General features: G+C 39.0%; 1 protein-coding gene across 1 annotated transcript in view; it reads right to left on the minus strand.

Annotated features, from left to right (window-relative positions):
• LOC150107825 (uncharacterized) overlaps nucleotides 1–15,948 on the minus strand; it is a 73,994-nt gene that overhangs the window by 22,024 nt on the left and 36,022 nt on the right. Inside the window, exons 2-3 of the mRNA XM_090392194.1 lie at nucleotides 13,053–13,320; nucleotides 6,320–6,466 (exon numbers count right to left, since the gene is read on the minus strand). Coding sequence (XP_090248320.1) covers nucleotides 6,320–6,466; nucleotides 13,053–13,320 — 415 coding nt within the window. The remainder of the gene's footprint in view (nucleotides 1–6,319; nucleotides 6,467–13,052; nucleotides 13,321–15,948) is intronic.

Below are 15,948 nucleotides of genomic sequence, written 5' to 3' on the forward strand. Positions count from 1 at the left end.
TACTGAAATATTTGACTTCTTGAACATGATAGAAGGTGCAATATGCGAAGGGAATTACATTGATCTACTGGTTATCGAAGATTTCAATGCCTCAAATAGTAAAAATGGCTTCCATTTGATGAGGCAGCGATTTGACAATATAGCTTTAGATCACGAGAAAAGTTAGTTCATTTTGCACGAAGTAAATCCCTGACAGTGATACCTTCCTTCTTCAAGGGGAAACCTAAAAGAGTAGGAACATTGTGCTGTGTACTCTCCAGAAATTAAAATCGAAATTAAATCGAAATTACATACTAGTTCAAAATGCAAAATCTTTCCATCAAAAAACAGACTACTCAAATTTTCCTTAACGAAAACAGTAATAAATTGTTTAGGAAAGAAGGGATCCGAAAATAATCCAGGATAAATAATACTGAGGAAGGACTATTAAGAAAACCAAAAGTATTACTCAAGAGTAAGAATGATTCGTCAAGAAATTCGTCAAGAAACTCGAGAAAAAAAAAGAAACCAGAAAGGACATGCAGAATGCTAATACCACATAAGAGATACCTTAAAATAATATTAGCATAGAATCAAAGATGTGTACCGCCAAGTAATTTGTATATGAAACTGTATCATAATCCCGACAGGTCTGATACTGGATAACAAAGAACTGTTCCAGAGATCAACGGCTCAGAAATGGATAATGCCATACGCGAGATGGCCAAATGGACAAACTCCTTGGTGATGATGACATAAATATCAAACTGTTAATATTTTGAACTAAAAGAGTTTTTATTTCTTATGATAAATCTCCACAACATGTTATGATCAGTGAATCCATCCCAGACTATTGGCTAAAATCAAATACTTTAGCTACTTGCCTTAGTCACTAATAATAACCCTGTTGTAGAATGCCTGGATATAACAAGCTCCGTACGTCGCTTTTATCGACTGCAATAAAGCATTCGACTCCACTGCTCACGATTCTGCTTTAGATGCTTCTGTGTAACAAGTATACGTGTTTAATTTAATCCAAGTTATTTACAGCGAAATTCAGTCCTCTTTCCACAGAAAGAAAGGGAGCTACTTCCCAATCAATAAAAGTGTCAGGTAAGATGACTTTTTATGGCTATCCTTCGGACAACTAAAGCTTGACAAACAATTGCCTCGGTATCCCAGAAAAGAAACGAACAATCTTTGACTTCCTGGTGATGTCACCATCTTCTCAGAAGACCCCAGTGAAGTGATATCTCGAGATAATAAAGGAACTGAACAATACATGCAGATTGGTGGGACTTGAATTTTATAAACACCATCGCTAATAGCTCATTCATTTCTATCTTGCAAGGCGGCATCAATATGGAACACGTGCCAGAATATCCTGCAACAATAGACAAGACCTAGAAATACAGGCCACAGTGACTAAAGGATGGAATAATTATCGACCAATGGATAAAGGGTTGCCCATATATAATGAACAGTGATCAGATGTGTGCGTGTGCGCGCGCGCTTGGTCGAAAGGGATATCCGGATTCTTTCCCCTCATTCAATGAAAAGTGCCTCCGCTGCCCATCTGTCTTCGCAGTGCTTAATTTCTTACATGATTGCTATGGTTAAGTTTCATAAATCCAAGCTATAACTGGGTTCAAAATTAAAAGTTTTCATTTGTATATTATTCCCTTCCAGCAAAAACCGAAGCAATAATTACATGAGAACGTCAGATAAATCAAAGACCTCTCATTTGGCTAACTTCTTTCTCAAATAGTGATGAGACGTCGCACGATGAAAATCATCGAGTGCTTAAAAATTTAATCGCATTCAGATATTTAATTACAATCGCATAACAGCTAAATTTCGATGATAATCACAGAATGGAACAAAGGCAAGTACTGCTTGAGGAAATCCGCCTTTCTCAAAAGGCACCAGTAATAAAACTTCAGACACAAATCCCATTTTATAATACCAATCCTCGTACGCCACATAGAATTCATCTCTTCCAACTCTTCGTTAATTGTGCTGATTCTTTTCGCATTGTTCTCTGCACACTGGAAACGAACAAATTGGACAACACGATGATCGAAATACTGGAATTAGTATCGTCATAGCTGGGTCAAGAGATGAGCGGATTATATCCATCATTTGCAAGATCCACCTGCTGTCTGTTTTCCCGAAGAAAAACTTGAGTTTATAGAAGAGCAAATCCCTCCACCCTGTCTGAGACCGGATAACTCAGTTTCATTTGAAGACGTTCTTCCATTGCGAAACGAAGGTTCCACAGAAGAGAATATTTTTCATGATAATCCATCAAAAAGGACTGTAAACCTATATTGGATTAATATGATAGGTGAGGTAATCGTTTATTATTCAGGAACTTTTGCACTAAAGATAAACTGTGGAACTTGTTTTCAAGCTCCCTCAGTCCTCCGGCAAGCAAGATGACCTCACATCATGTGACGAAAATTATCTGCTAAACATCAGCGGGATAATTTGCAGTCTGTTGGTTAGAGAGTGGAGGTGGACTGATATCCACTCGTCAACCAACCAGGCTGCCCTATGGGCGCAACCTGTAAGGAACGGCATCTTTCTCATGCCATTCTTTACAGGTTGTGCCTGTCTCTTGCATTCAAAGCATAATCTGTTGTCTGAATATGGATGCGCAAACCATATATGGATGTCTGAATATGGATGCGCAAAAACAATCGAGATACGAAATACTCGTATCTCGATTGTTTTTGTTTTGTATTTTCCTTTTGATTTCAATTAAATAAGATGCAATTTTAAGTTGTCAGCATCTGTTTTAACCCGACTTTTTAGCTACAAGTTTCAGCTCAATGTACGATATCCAAGCGTAAAGATCCTCGGAACTGGCAAAATGATTATTTTTTAACTCGGAAAGTGTTCATTCATATATGGAAGTATTTTGGAAAGAAATTTGTATCAAAAAACAGAGTATTGTTAATGACAGAATAAATGAAAAAAGGACAAGTGTCAACGACTCATAAAATCATATTATTTAAACTTTTTCGCTGTTAAATGTATTTAATTGCGATTCCTTGGGATGAATCAGATGGGTGCTCTGTTGTGTTTTCCAATCACTTTGTGAAATTAAATGTTTTTCTTTTAACTGTTAATTGTAACGAACTTCACGGAATTCTCTAAGATCACACTGGACTTACTTCTACGTTCAAGTCCTACTCGTTAAACATACGAACACACACACACACACACACACACACACACACACACACACACACACACACACACACACACACACACACACACACACACACACACACACACACACACACACACACACACACGAACGCAGGAGTCTGTGTTACAATAAATTGAACGAGCGCTGTGGTTCATTAATTCATTCGATCGAAAATCATTCCGAAATCCGGAATAAGACAGAAGCAACACGAGGATGTAGAAAAAAAAAGTGCATGCATCGTCTATGAGGGCATTAGTAGCGAGGCCACCCTTCTGAATAAGTGAGAGCCAATTTATCAGGATACAGCTCTTCTTCTAGTCGATATGACACGTGTTCGTGCACAGATGCAGTATTAGGTAGCGAGGGGCCAAGCACCTATTGATTCACGAGCGCACCATCCTGGTCTTCACTGGATAATAAATCCCACGCTTGTGTCCACACCCGATTTTCCCTTTTACTTGAAAAATAATTTCCTTGTTTCATATGAATCCATCAACATGGTTCGATGGGTATTTAGAAGAAAATATAAAGAAATAAACAACCCCGAAATGATTCTGAACACCTCATTGGAGATTTGATGTTTCAAGGAATGTGCAAAATCGAAAATGTGAAAAACAAAAAATGTAAAACTTGGAAAAAAGAACAGAATAATTTGCATTAAACCGAATTTGGTCTTGAGCAGTTCTAGAACTGAGTGGAGGATTTACAACCATCATGTTACACGTATTATCAACGTGACACAAGAGTGTTGGCCTTAATCTGAAATAGTAGGAACGGCAACAAAAGATTAAAAGTTGATTAACAAGGCGTGGTTATATGGTAAACAGAACAACAAAACATCCGTTTACTAATACACTTCGATTTGCTCTTCGCTTATAGGCTACTCAATAAAAATCTGTCTTTGTTTTATAGCCAGATTTCATATTCTGTTTCCAACCATCAAGTTGTGTACTGATGAATTTTTTGGCTACCTTGCATGACCTATGCCGACGTACAGTACCTCTGAACACGGCAATATACATTAAGCATAATGAGCCAATCATTATTGTTAATGACCGTAACCTTGTGAGCAGAAACGATGGTCAGAAAGAGAATTTCCTGCTGAGTTTGGTCAGTGACTGCTTGAATAGTTATCCGACGACACGACATCCATTCTGAATCATTTTCCTAGAGAACGGTTTTAAGGGGTTTTTCGGCTGGTATTATTAGTCAGAGAAACCAATTAGACTGCGAAGTATCAGATCGAGTTAGAAAACGCTCCTGGCAGATGAACAAATGCGTTCCTCCACCTCCAGCCTCACCCTGCCCAGCGCGGTGGACGAGGTGTTGCAATAGAAGATTACGTGGAGATTGCTTTTTCAATAAACAGCAGCAGACAAATCACTCGCTTCGGAGCAGCTGACTTCGAACCAGTAACTTGAAAGATATCGAAAAAGCAATTTGAACACATCTCGCCTTGTTGAGTTGGTAATTACTGGCACATCATCACATCGGACTAATGACCCTCCCCTTCTGTTCTAACGCGTCTAATAAAACATCTTTCTTTGCGTTTCTTAAAATTTTTGCAATTTTTTTTCAAGATTTCTGCTTTATCTAGTAGCTTTTGCGCACGCGTGTAGTGAATGTAAAGCACACCACTGTTGTGTCTGTGTGTCTGTATGTGTGTGTGTGTGGGCAGCACGAATATCGGAACATCAGCCGTAATGAGAATATGTACATGTTTTGATCCAGCGATAGGTTCCAGTATATTGGAAAAGTTTGAGTCAGCTAATCCGGAGATGTTTTCCATTGCGCGGGGGGGGGGGGGGTGCAAAACAACTCAGATCTCTTTTTGAGCCGACTGACATGATGAGAATGTGTTTTCTGGCTCAACCATTTGGTGTCAATATTGAGCATGGTTTGCATCCGTAATGTTAGATGATCCTTTGGGTTTATCGACTCTGATGGAGAATCAGCCATTTGAATCAACAAAAATAGCAGGTTGCGATATCATTGTCCCCGCTATTATTATAGGTCTGTTTTCAAAATCGAACTCCTTCTAGGGTGTATTAAGTGCAATAAGCTGACTTGTTAGCGTGATCTTCGGAAACTTAAAGGTTACCTCAATTTTGGTTGGCAACTTGTTACGAGGGAAATTTTATTTGCATGCATCAGAAAACATTTTCCTTGTTATGTGATGATCTAAAACAGTTTGTTATTTATAGCCTACCCAAGAGACCACGAAAAGTTTAAAACCTTGCCTGGGGAATTATCATAAAAATACAGCAAATTAATATTAGTTTGCAGTCTACATTCCTACTAGCTTGATTATCATGGTCGGGATTCAATGAAGTCTAACTTAACCAGCTCTGATTTCAAATAGCGTGTCAGATGCCATCTACTGGTCCTAATTCATAAATAAAACAACTGATTTTTCTGTGTGAACTTAAATTTTCTTGTGAACTGAATACCAGCCATTTTCTATTAATGTTCCATTAGATTTGCAAGTGTTTATGGTGCTTCAATTACAAGACAGGCACACGTACAGCTAAATGTACAGTAATATTATTTTAATGGCCGAATTTTGTCCATTTCAGCAAATGGGGGGGGGGCAAGAAAGGGAAGAAACACTTATGTTTAAAACCTTTGTGTTTTTCTTTTCTTAACAGGATGTCAAATGCGTTATTCGCCGATTTTGCACGGAGCCACGGGACAGCGAGAAGCTGATCATATTGTAGGTGTTTCTAGTCTGCTCACACATGGTAAAGGGGGGGAGGGGGTCGACAACATCATGCCGAAGGTCACCTTAGATTATTAATGACTGTGCGAAGGGAGAATGATGAGTTAATGATGGTGGACGGCCAATTAGGAGCCTGTCAAGGTGAGTTTAGAACTGCTAAGGAACTCGCGCTCCCGTTCATCAAAGCTGCACTGTTGGGATCGTTCCTGGATAGCCTTACCTTAGCTCTGACCTTGTGTTTGGTGCTCCGATTAGAACGTGAGGATTGTGAAGTAGATAAACATCAGTGAAGGGAATAAAAAGCAGTACTAGACTTAAGAAATTTAGTGCGAAATATAAGAATGATTACGTAAGAAAAAGAGAAGTTGAAATATGAGTTTGTTCGTAGTTATCTGAGGACTTACCTTTTCGTTCTGGTAAGCAGTCACTGCTATGAACTCCGTCTGCTTGAAGACGTACGTTCGGAAGGTGCTGTATGGAAGTTTCAAAATGTCGTTGGCTCGCACCAAATGATACCTCGGCTGATACTTGTGCATCGAATTCAGAATAGTCTACAACAGAAACACCGCCTTAAACATTGTATTGTTAAACTACTTTATAAAACCAATCAAACAGGGCCACAAGGTGGCGTCACTGTACAGCATACAAAATACATTATATATTCAAAAAGAAATTCAAACAACAAAAGGAAAAAACTGACATGAAACGGCAAGTTTACGTAATTGATATGATTAATGACATCAGTGGTTGAATTGCAATGAGATTTCTGAAGTTGAATACCTTTTGAGTAGTTAATCAGCCTCGTGTTAATCAGCCAAGCAAAATTCAAAATGCATTTTTCATTAGGATTTTCAATTTTCTTTAAGAATTATTGTAACGCGTGCAAGAATTATAGGACTGCTTTGAAAACAACTTGCAAGACCGAAGACATTTGGCCTGATTCATAATACAAGGTCCGTGGTAGCATGAAAGGTTTATTGGTCCAATTACAATAATCAGTGGATGTGGTTTCCACCAGATCTCCCAGCGGTATTCAATTAGGTGCCACACCCGTTGTAATATATTTGGTTACACGAGCAACAGCAGCAGCGATCTTGTCCACTAGTTCGTTTATATTTGTGGAAATTATGGCCGGAATAACTAATCCTTAATGAATAATCCACGTAGAGAAGAAGTTCGACATGCAGAGAATGAAGCAGTCAACCACTCTTCCAATTATCTCTTATTCCAATGCAGGCCTTAAACATTCCATTTCATCAGTGTTTACTTCAATTATTGTACGTCAATAATTACCAAAGCGCTCTCTCTCTCTCTCTCTCTCTCTCTCTCTCTGTATATACTTTTTTTCATCTTTTTATGTCAGAATTATTTCTGTCTCCAATAGAAATAATGAATCTGGTTAAACTAAAAAAATGTATACTCTTTCTAAATATAGTGGAACATCTGAACATTAACACACAAAATGTGATTATAATGACGGATTTCCACAGTTTAATAATTCGTGTCATCAATGAAGAGTGGAATCTTTTTTTAACTTTTCACATGTCTTTTCTCAGCTATGCCACACGTGAAATCATGCGATGCACTTTGCAAATTTACAGTTCCTTCTTTGAACTGCACGAGCGCCAGCTGGTGGTAGAACTCAAACATGTTTCTCTAGTAATGAGCACCAAATAAACCGAGACTCAAGTGGAAAATAAAATATACTTTTGCTTGTAGAAGACAGTGTAAAAGAGGGAGAAGCGAAAAAGCTGTAGAGTGAACAATTGTCTTTAGCTGTAGGCAACCAATATCCTCGACTTTAAGGAAAGCGTGACTACAGCTAACTAACACTAACGCTAGCAGACCGTTTATTTACACCAAGGTAATTCTCCAGGTACTCCTTAACAGTGTTTTTGACTCTTTCTAGGTGCGAGCGAGGCCCAAGCTACTTAATGAGAGAGATAAGAGGGCAGTTTTAGGACTGAGAAAAATTTCCCAGCTCCAGTACCCGTGGCCCATCAGGAGGCCTTATTGCCAGGGAGTGGGGGAACACATTAGCTGGTTAGTGCGCTCATTGGAACTATGCAGGCGAAATTAATACGCCATTTGTCGGGGACACCCTGTGACGCAACGAGAACCACTCCTCGGGGCCTAAATGGACGAACATCCCTTCATTCCCGGCGGCAATTGCCAAGCCCCTTCGTCAATAAAGAGACACGAACTTGAAACAGTTGAATTTGCAGCCTCATCATCATTACTGTTATTATTTATCGCACGGGGGCCCTTCCTTTGCGTGTTTCGCGATTTGCTTCTTTTATTGCCCTTAAAATGAGCGGACGCAGTGAGAGCTCCTCGGCGGCCATAAAACTTGCGACCGTTATTCTTACTGCGACCAGGTAAGTGTCGAGCCAAACAAAGGGAGGAATTTTAATTGGTCACGTTCCTAATAGATCCTGCTCGTGCAACAGACAGGTTTCCCCCTCTCCCTGACAAGAAAATTGAGTTCACATATTAGAGAATAATCTGGAACGTTTGTGGAGTTGATAGCGACAATTCACAAGGTAATACTTTCCTCTGAACTTTCAATGGTCTTTCATATGAACTGGAAGATTCGATGGTAATCCAGCAAAGTAGCCCCGATATTATTGCACAGTTTACATACGCTATTGTTCATCGAAAAAAAAAAAATTATGTTAGCTGTGTGCTCTAATTTTATTTAATTTATTCTAAGATTCTCATGTCAACCATTCGGAGCTCTGTAGATCTCCTTCCCTGTTGAGCTTTGGCTCCTCTTGCTCGGGTTTCTCCCTTTTTCTTCTTTTCTTTTCGAATAATTCACAACTTAAAATTTTGGTTATCTTTTCTTTCCAGAAAAATGTGTGGTAGTGATTTGCTTCAATTTGTTTCTTTACTTCTCATCTGCTTATTTCTAAAGCAAAAAAGATACTTTTTTGTTTTACCAAAATCTATCAAAATGTTTTGTAGACCCATTTGATTTTTCGCAATTTTTTTGAAGTGATAGGAAAAAAAGATCCCGTGGAGAAGAACTGCAATTTGTTGCGCAGTTCTGTTCTGCCTCACTGTTAAGGTTTCATTGTGAAAAGCGCCGAGTCTAAATCGTCAATGAACATGACCCACAGTATCCGTAGGAAGCATTCTTATCAGTATGTTTCGAAATATTAATCTTTTCGTTGTCTTCTTTCTAATAGTTCATATTCGAATGTCTTCAGGTGAAGGGTCATGATGAGTAAAGTGGATTATTGGAATGTTATTATGTAAACAGATTCTTATATAAACATTTTCACATTCTTATTCAGTTGTGAAATGAATGCATCCCCGGAAAATTTAATTGATTTTCCTCGAGTTGATTGCTTCAGAAACCCAATCACTAGCGAAATCGGATTGTCAAGGAAGAAGAAGACCATAACCGTAACTCCTAGTGCGCTGTACATTGACCATGAATTTTAAGAAACAGTGGACGCTTCTGTTGACGCTGATTTTCTTTCTTTTTTTTTTATTTTTCTTATTTTGACAGGATGTTGCAAAATGTTGCACACTTGGAATTTGCATCTCTTCTCTAACAGCGTTACCCCCCCCCCCTTGGTCTGCAAACATGGGCAGGCTGCCATTCTAAATGAAAGAAAGAAAAAATAGAATCTGTTCATTTTCAAGTTTCTTCGATAGCCATTTTAGACTCAAATATCGATACGATACTTATAAATGATGCCGGTGTGGATGGTTTGGTTAGAAATTATGCACAAAGCAGCTAAGGCTAAAATATTATGTTTATTAATTGCGTGTGTATACTATGGACCATTTCCTGTTTTGTAGAATTAAAAGCCCTGTCATCTCTATATTAGACCGGCTAACTCACCTTCAGTTAAAAAGCATTTATAAACTTCCTCCTGTCTTAGATCGAGTCCAGGTCTTTCTTTCCGTTCCAAAGGCACATATGTTTTGTCATCGCTGTGACTGCGCTTCAATATTGATGACAACGATAGCTTAGTCGATAATACAGACAATGAAAAAGCCTGGATATTGATTAAAAGACCAAGCATATTCCAGTTCCTCATCGTAAAAATTAATAAACGTTTTGGTTATTTCTTCACCACACTCCAGAATCATTACGCCTGTGATTTAAATCCCAACGCCTACCAATTACAGACATTCTTGAACAAACAGGTCTGAAATTCTTCTCTGAGTCATAGTTGTGAGTGCATATTTTGCGATGTCATTTTTAATCATTATTAGCATAATTCGGTATACGTCGGAGTTATGGTCAGGTACAAGTCGATATTTGAATGATATGAGTATAGAAAATGAGTACCTTCATTTTGACTTTTTAGTAGGTTACGCATCCCTGAAGCAAATTGTTTTGCCTGTTTAGCTGTCCATGGAAGGAAACGTGATTGACCAGATTAACCACTGCTGCTGATCTAAATACGCGGGTTAATCCTTTGCCCAAACGCAGCAATTTACAGCTCATTTCTTTCAATGAGAAAGGATGTTTTCAAAAGTTTATACCTATCTGCAGAACTTAGAGATTTATAACCAATAAGAGAGATGTCTAGCCTTAGAGTTGTTTACCATCTCACTGTCTCTAAACAGCGACTGTTTTCAAAGACAGAAATCAATGGATCCTCTTGATAGCAAGCACACTTTGATGAGGCACATTACGAAGTACACGCGTCTGATGGACGTACATGTTAAAGCAGTTCTGAATAGCGAAGTCTCTGGGAGAAATTCTAAGAGATTAGATCAATATAGCGTGTTGTTCTGTTGGCCCTCTTTTTCCTTAAAATATGGATTATGCTTAACACACACAATTGAGATGGTAACCTCGAGCAATATTTGTCAATCATTCATCAAACGTCATTACAGTGCTGATTCTACTACAGCAGGCGACTATCGCTTTACTTTGACCTTTTCTGCCACTTCAAGGAATTATTCGTCAGATAATTAACTACGACCAATGATGGATGTTTGTGCGAGCTCTGACAATGATATGATACAGTTCCGTATGACACCCGCACTGCGAAAGAGGCTACCGGTTGTACGGAGATGAACTGGCTCGACTGTAGCACAGGCTCTTGTAACAATGCACACACACACACACACACACACACACACACACACACACACACACACACACACACACACACACACACACACACACACACACACACACACACACACACACACACACACACACACACACACACACACACACACACACACACACACACACACACACACACACACACACACACACACACACACACACACACAAATTGTCGTGACCGTTCATCGCCAGACAGGTTTCCGTGCGCTTATCTCTAGAAGCATAATTTCTCTCTGCAGCCCTCACAGCAGCATGCATATTGCAATGGAAGAAAGAAAATTGTCGTCACGATGGCTTCGCTATCAGATGGAGTACCTGCGCCATAACCCACATCTTAGACTCCTGCACTTTCGTAATTAATGAGACACGCACGAGTGACTCACAGTTTCTTGGTGCGCTGCGAATTTGCGAGAGAGAGAGAGAGAGAATAGTGGATTATCGGGAGTCCAGAGCTAATCATCGAATTCGGAATCTCGAGAGCTCGTGGGACTCACCACACCCAGTGCTGTTATGGCTCTCCTATGGAGCATGGATGGATCACGTCTGCTGTTTCCTGGCTGCTCTACACCTAGTGATTTGCAGTCAGATGGATGTTGCCTGTTTATCCCTAAATACCCAGTTAGGGGACAGTTTCCGCTATTCGTTTATGTCTCGTTTCAAAAGACTGCCATCAGAGTGGAAACTGTACAAAACCTTAATAATAGGAAAATTCGCCGGCCCTCTCATTTTCGTGGTAAATTAGGGATGGCGATTGTGAGCAAGTCATGGCTGGCTTCAATCGGCGACAACGGGTCTGGTTCAAGTGATATTTAGCTCAAAATACTTCGACCTTCTGTTTCGTTTCTTTTGGATTTGCGGGGCAACGAACTGATCGTTGGGAATTTTACTTGTCGCTTGAAGTATGTAAAGTAAGTTGGAAGGACAGTTCCGGGATGTCGATTCCCTTTTATTGCTTACCCTCAGGCACATTAACAAAGTTTGTGCCAAAACACTTTCTGTATTCCCAAGATGCAAACAAAAAACTTCTCCGATCTCATAACGTTTCCTTCTCCAAGTCAGTCAGACCCATCAAATGCATGCGTGTCCTTACGATGCGCTGTTTGTCTTCCAAATGGTTTTGCGTGAGTTTGTCGGACATTTATTCCACTAAAGAGAAAACTTCGACGCATCATTGTTGAAGGAGATTACAGCCACAAGGAAGTCTTCTTTCGAACATGGCCATTATTACTAAGTCGACAGTTATCCTACTATTAAACCTCTTAAGCACCCCTCAACATCTCCACTGGACTAATAGCTGTCTGTGTCACTTCTTCTAAACTTTATCCTCATCCTGTCTTTCGTCTAACTAATGATCTACCTGCCCATCCCTACCATTCGTCATTCTGCCGAATTTCCTGGTCGAAATCAATTCATTTTGTCCCATTTCTGTGCGCAATGAAGGTCACGTGACTTTTTCTTGCGCTTTGTTTAAACTTGCAAAGAAGCTGCATGGTGAAATTTAAGCTCTTTTCTTTTCCAAAAGCGAAAGGTTCTCGTATTTTTACTGGAATAATTCCTGCTTTGGGAACTGCATTATAGCTTTACAAACTCTTCCTTTGGAAACGTAAGATGGGAGGAGGGTAGTCACACTTGATGTCTCCGAATTTGCTCGAAGGAAAAAAATCATACATTTCCCTTTTCGATCACTCACTTTCGAACTCAACAGTGCGATTGGAATTGCCCACAAGAGCAGTGCGATCCCTTTTGATGGAGACCATTAAAATCACTTGCACAAACAGACAACGCCACCTAATGAATTGCAGTTCAGCACGGCGGCAAAGCTAAATTACAGACCCGCACTTGTGAATCATTGTGTAAAGCCTTATTTGGAAAAGCCGCACGTATTCATCATTAAGCACTTGAATGCAGGGAGACTCAAATTCGTCGTCTCCCGTTATCAATGGCAGAGCTTAAGTGAGTGCGTCTGCGGATGAAAGTGGGGTAAAACAACACAAATAAATACAAATAAAAATAGAAAATTCGTCTGTACTCACGAAGCCATGTTTGTCTGAGATGTTGTTGGTGATCTTGAGTTTGTGAAAAGAAACAACCTTCTGCATCCATTGCTCTCCTGTACTCGGGGAGTCTGGGTGGATGTACATCCTCTTAGGCATCTCTGGATCAGCTTTGCCTGCGACGACCCATCTACTGTTGTGGAACTTGTACCTGCAGTCATCGGCAGCCACGATGTCCATCAGAAGGATGTATTTTGCTTTCTTATCCAAACCTGACATGCGCACCTTGAAAGGAGGGAACATCCTTCTGCGATAGAGAAAGCAAAGAGAAAAGGACTTTGAGATGTGGCAAGCAGGATGCTATTTTCGGAATAAGTAAAGTAAAATTAAAATAGCTAAGAAAGAGAAGACCCAGAAGATTAGGCTTATTTAGAATTAACGTGGAGGCAATTTAAAGCCATGTGGATCAATCATACGTGTTTAAAACGGTCTCAACATCTTACAGGAGGAAAAACTTCGAGTTTAAGGGTTCTTTCGAGAAATCCTAGAAAATGTTCCTCGCATCCTTGGTTGGAATTGAACTTTAAGTCTTTTAAAATTCAATTTCCGTTCAATGCTGTTCTTGTGATTGTAGAGAAGAGAAAAAGAAAAAGAAAATAAGACCATGAGAAAGGATTAAAAAGAAATAAGAGAGTGAGAAAGGAAAATAGAAAAAAAATTAATGAAATGAGAGAGAGAGAGAGAGAACAGACGCATAGTATTTAGCATACATTTAGAACTAAAGAAAGAATAAATTAATGAGAACGAAAGAGTGTAAGCAAGAGAATTATGTCTGCATATGCATTATCTTTTCTTAGTGTTGATATATATTGCATACTTAACTTACAGATTAAGTATGCATACTTCAGGTCATCACATTTTTCTGAGAAAGTGTAAGAATGAGCATTCATTGCTGTATTGTAGCCAAGTATTCAAATCGTTTGTGCATTGAAACCTTTGCATTCGAATAACGGAGTAGTTTTGTTTGAAGGCTATCTCGTGAATACCTCTCCGTTGGTAGGTAAATTATAATTATTGAGGAAAAACAAACAAACAATCCACTATCCAAATCTCGTCATTAGAAAACTTTGTGTCGTTTAACTCGAGACATCGCGATGAATTAAGCTAGCCGAAGATATTTCGTGATATTGCGCAGTGAGTAATATGAATAAGTATGTACAGATTTTTTTTCATGCGGATGAAGCGGCTTTTTAGGCCCTTCTTTTTGCAACGGAGTAAGATTGAACAGGATGAGAGCATTTTACTCTAGTAGGAACATTAGTTTGAGGCAGTCTTCTTAAATTTTCTGATTAGTGACGGTTAGTATGCTGGGATATATTTTTATGGTAATCCTAAGCATAAAAGTTTAAATATCATACACATAATGTCGTTAATTTCAATCAATAAATTTGTGTTTTAGTTTACTTGCACGTATCCCAAAAGTTTTTGGTAGAACAGTGTCATTGTTCGCTTCTCTTACATACCATTCTTGGCTCAAAAGACGAGTTGCACTTTATCTGTTGGGCAGTGCGACACTCACGAACAGATAAAGTGCAACTCGTCTTTTGAGCCAAGAACGGTATGTGAGAGAAGCGAACAATGACACTGTTCTACCAAAAACTTTTAGGATACGTGCAAGTAAACTAAAACACAAATTTATTGATTGAAATTAATGACCTTTTCTCGTTTGTAAATCAATGCGTTGAAAATACCCAGGATATTCATTTTCTTTAAATATGGTTCTGTCAATGATTACACCTCTAATCATCGTTTTAGCATGGGGCGTCTCACTAGAAGTGTAAAGGCGGATACCACAAAACTGCTACAAAACAGAACAAACAGTTGTGTAAACATCAACATAGGATCTTGTGGTCCTGATTATGTGCATCACGACAGTGGGAATAATCTATATCACGAAACGTAAATTCATACGATGAAGCTGCCGTCTCTGGAAAAACACACTCTCATTTAAAAGCATCGTTCTGGCACTCTCCATACCCACCCATCTCCATCAGACTGGAAGGACATTGCTGCATGCTCTGGTTCTGTGTGCTTTCGCCCATTTCAGTCGATGATATTTTTTCCCTAAGTTATTAACAAAAAAAAAAATGATGCAACTACCACTATTTCTTGACATTTCGGGGAATTCAGTTCTCCGTGTATCGGAGGCGTCGATTCATATTCCAAATTCAGACTTTCTAGTGTTGATGAGAAATGCAGTAAGCAGCCTTTTCGTGGAGCGTTGGCCCTTACCATTTCTTATTTTATGCGTGTTGAGTCTGTCATATCTTAGGACAAGTGTCGCTGTGACTTTCATTTCTTCAGTACGTTGCCAACTGTGGACTCGGGAATGATTAATTTATACGTATTAACATGACAGAATGTCATGTTATACGTATAAATTACAATGTATGCATGTATTTTGTTGTTGTTTTAATGTGAAACATGTCATGATTCTTAAAAAATTCGTTTTCTGTTGTTTGCATTTAATCGCATTTGGTTATTTGCACCACTTTGTTGTGCTCAATTTAACGGAGATCCATGTTCTTCAGAATCTCAAAATAATTTTCTTTTAATTTTTGCGCTATTTCAGTGTCTTCTGCTTCCCCGGACCACATATTATGTGTAGCATCATGCCTGGTCCCGAAATCATAAATACTTTTCTTCTTGTTGTTATTTTAGTAAAACTACTAAAACAACAACAAGAAGAAAAGTGTTTCGTCAACCTTCGGAATCCTCAGAACAATTTTTGAATTTCCTTGGATTGCTGGTCACGGCTGGTGGAATATACAAACAGATCGTGTTCATTCACTGCATTTTGTCATCTTCACATTTCCACCTGCCTGTTTTGCTCTCCTAATGCCTTGTTTTAAAGCTCGTCATTTCGTCTAACTGT

This window comes from Typopeltis vanoorti, chromosome 4 (assembly GCF_054136105.1).
Source record: "Typopeltis vanoorti isolate ZY-2024b chromosome 4, IOZ_Tvanoo_1.0, whole genome shotgun sequence".
NCBI lineage: Eukaryota > Metazoa > Arthropoda > Arachnida > Uropygi > Thelyphonidae > Typopeltis > Typopeltis vanoorti.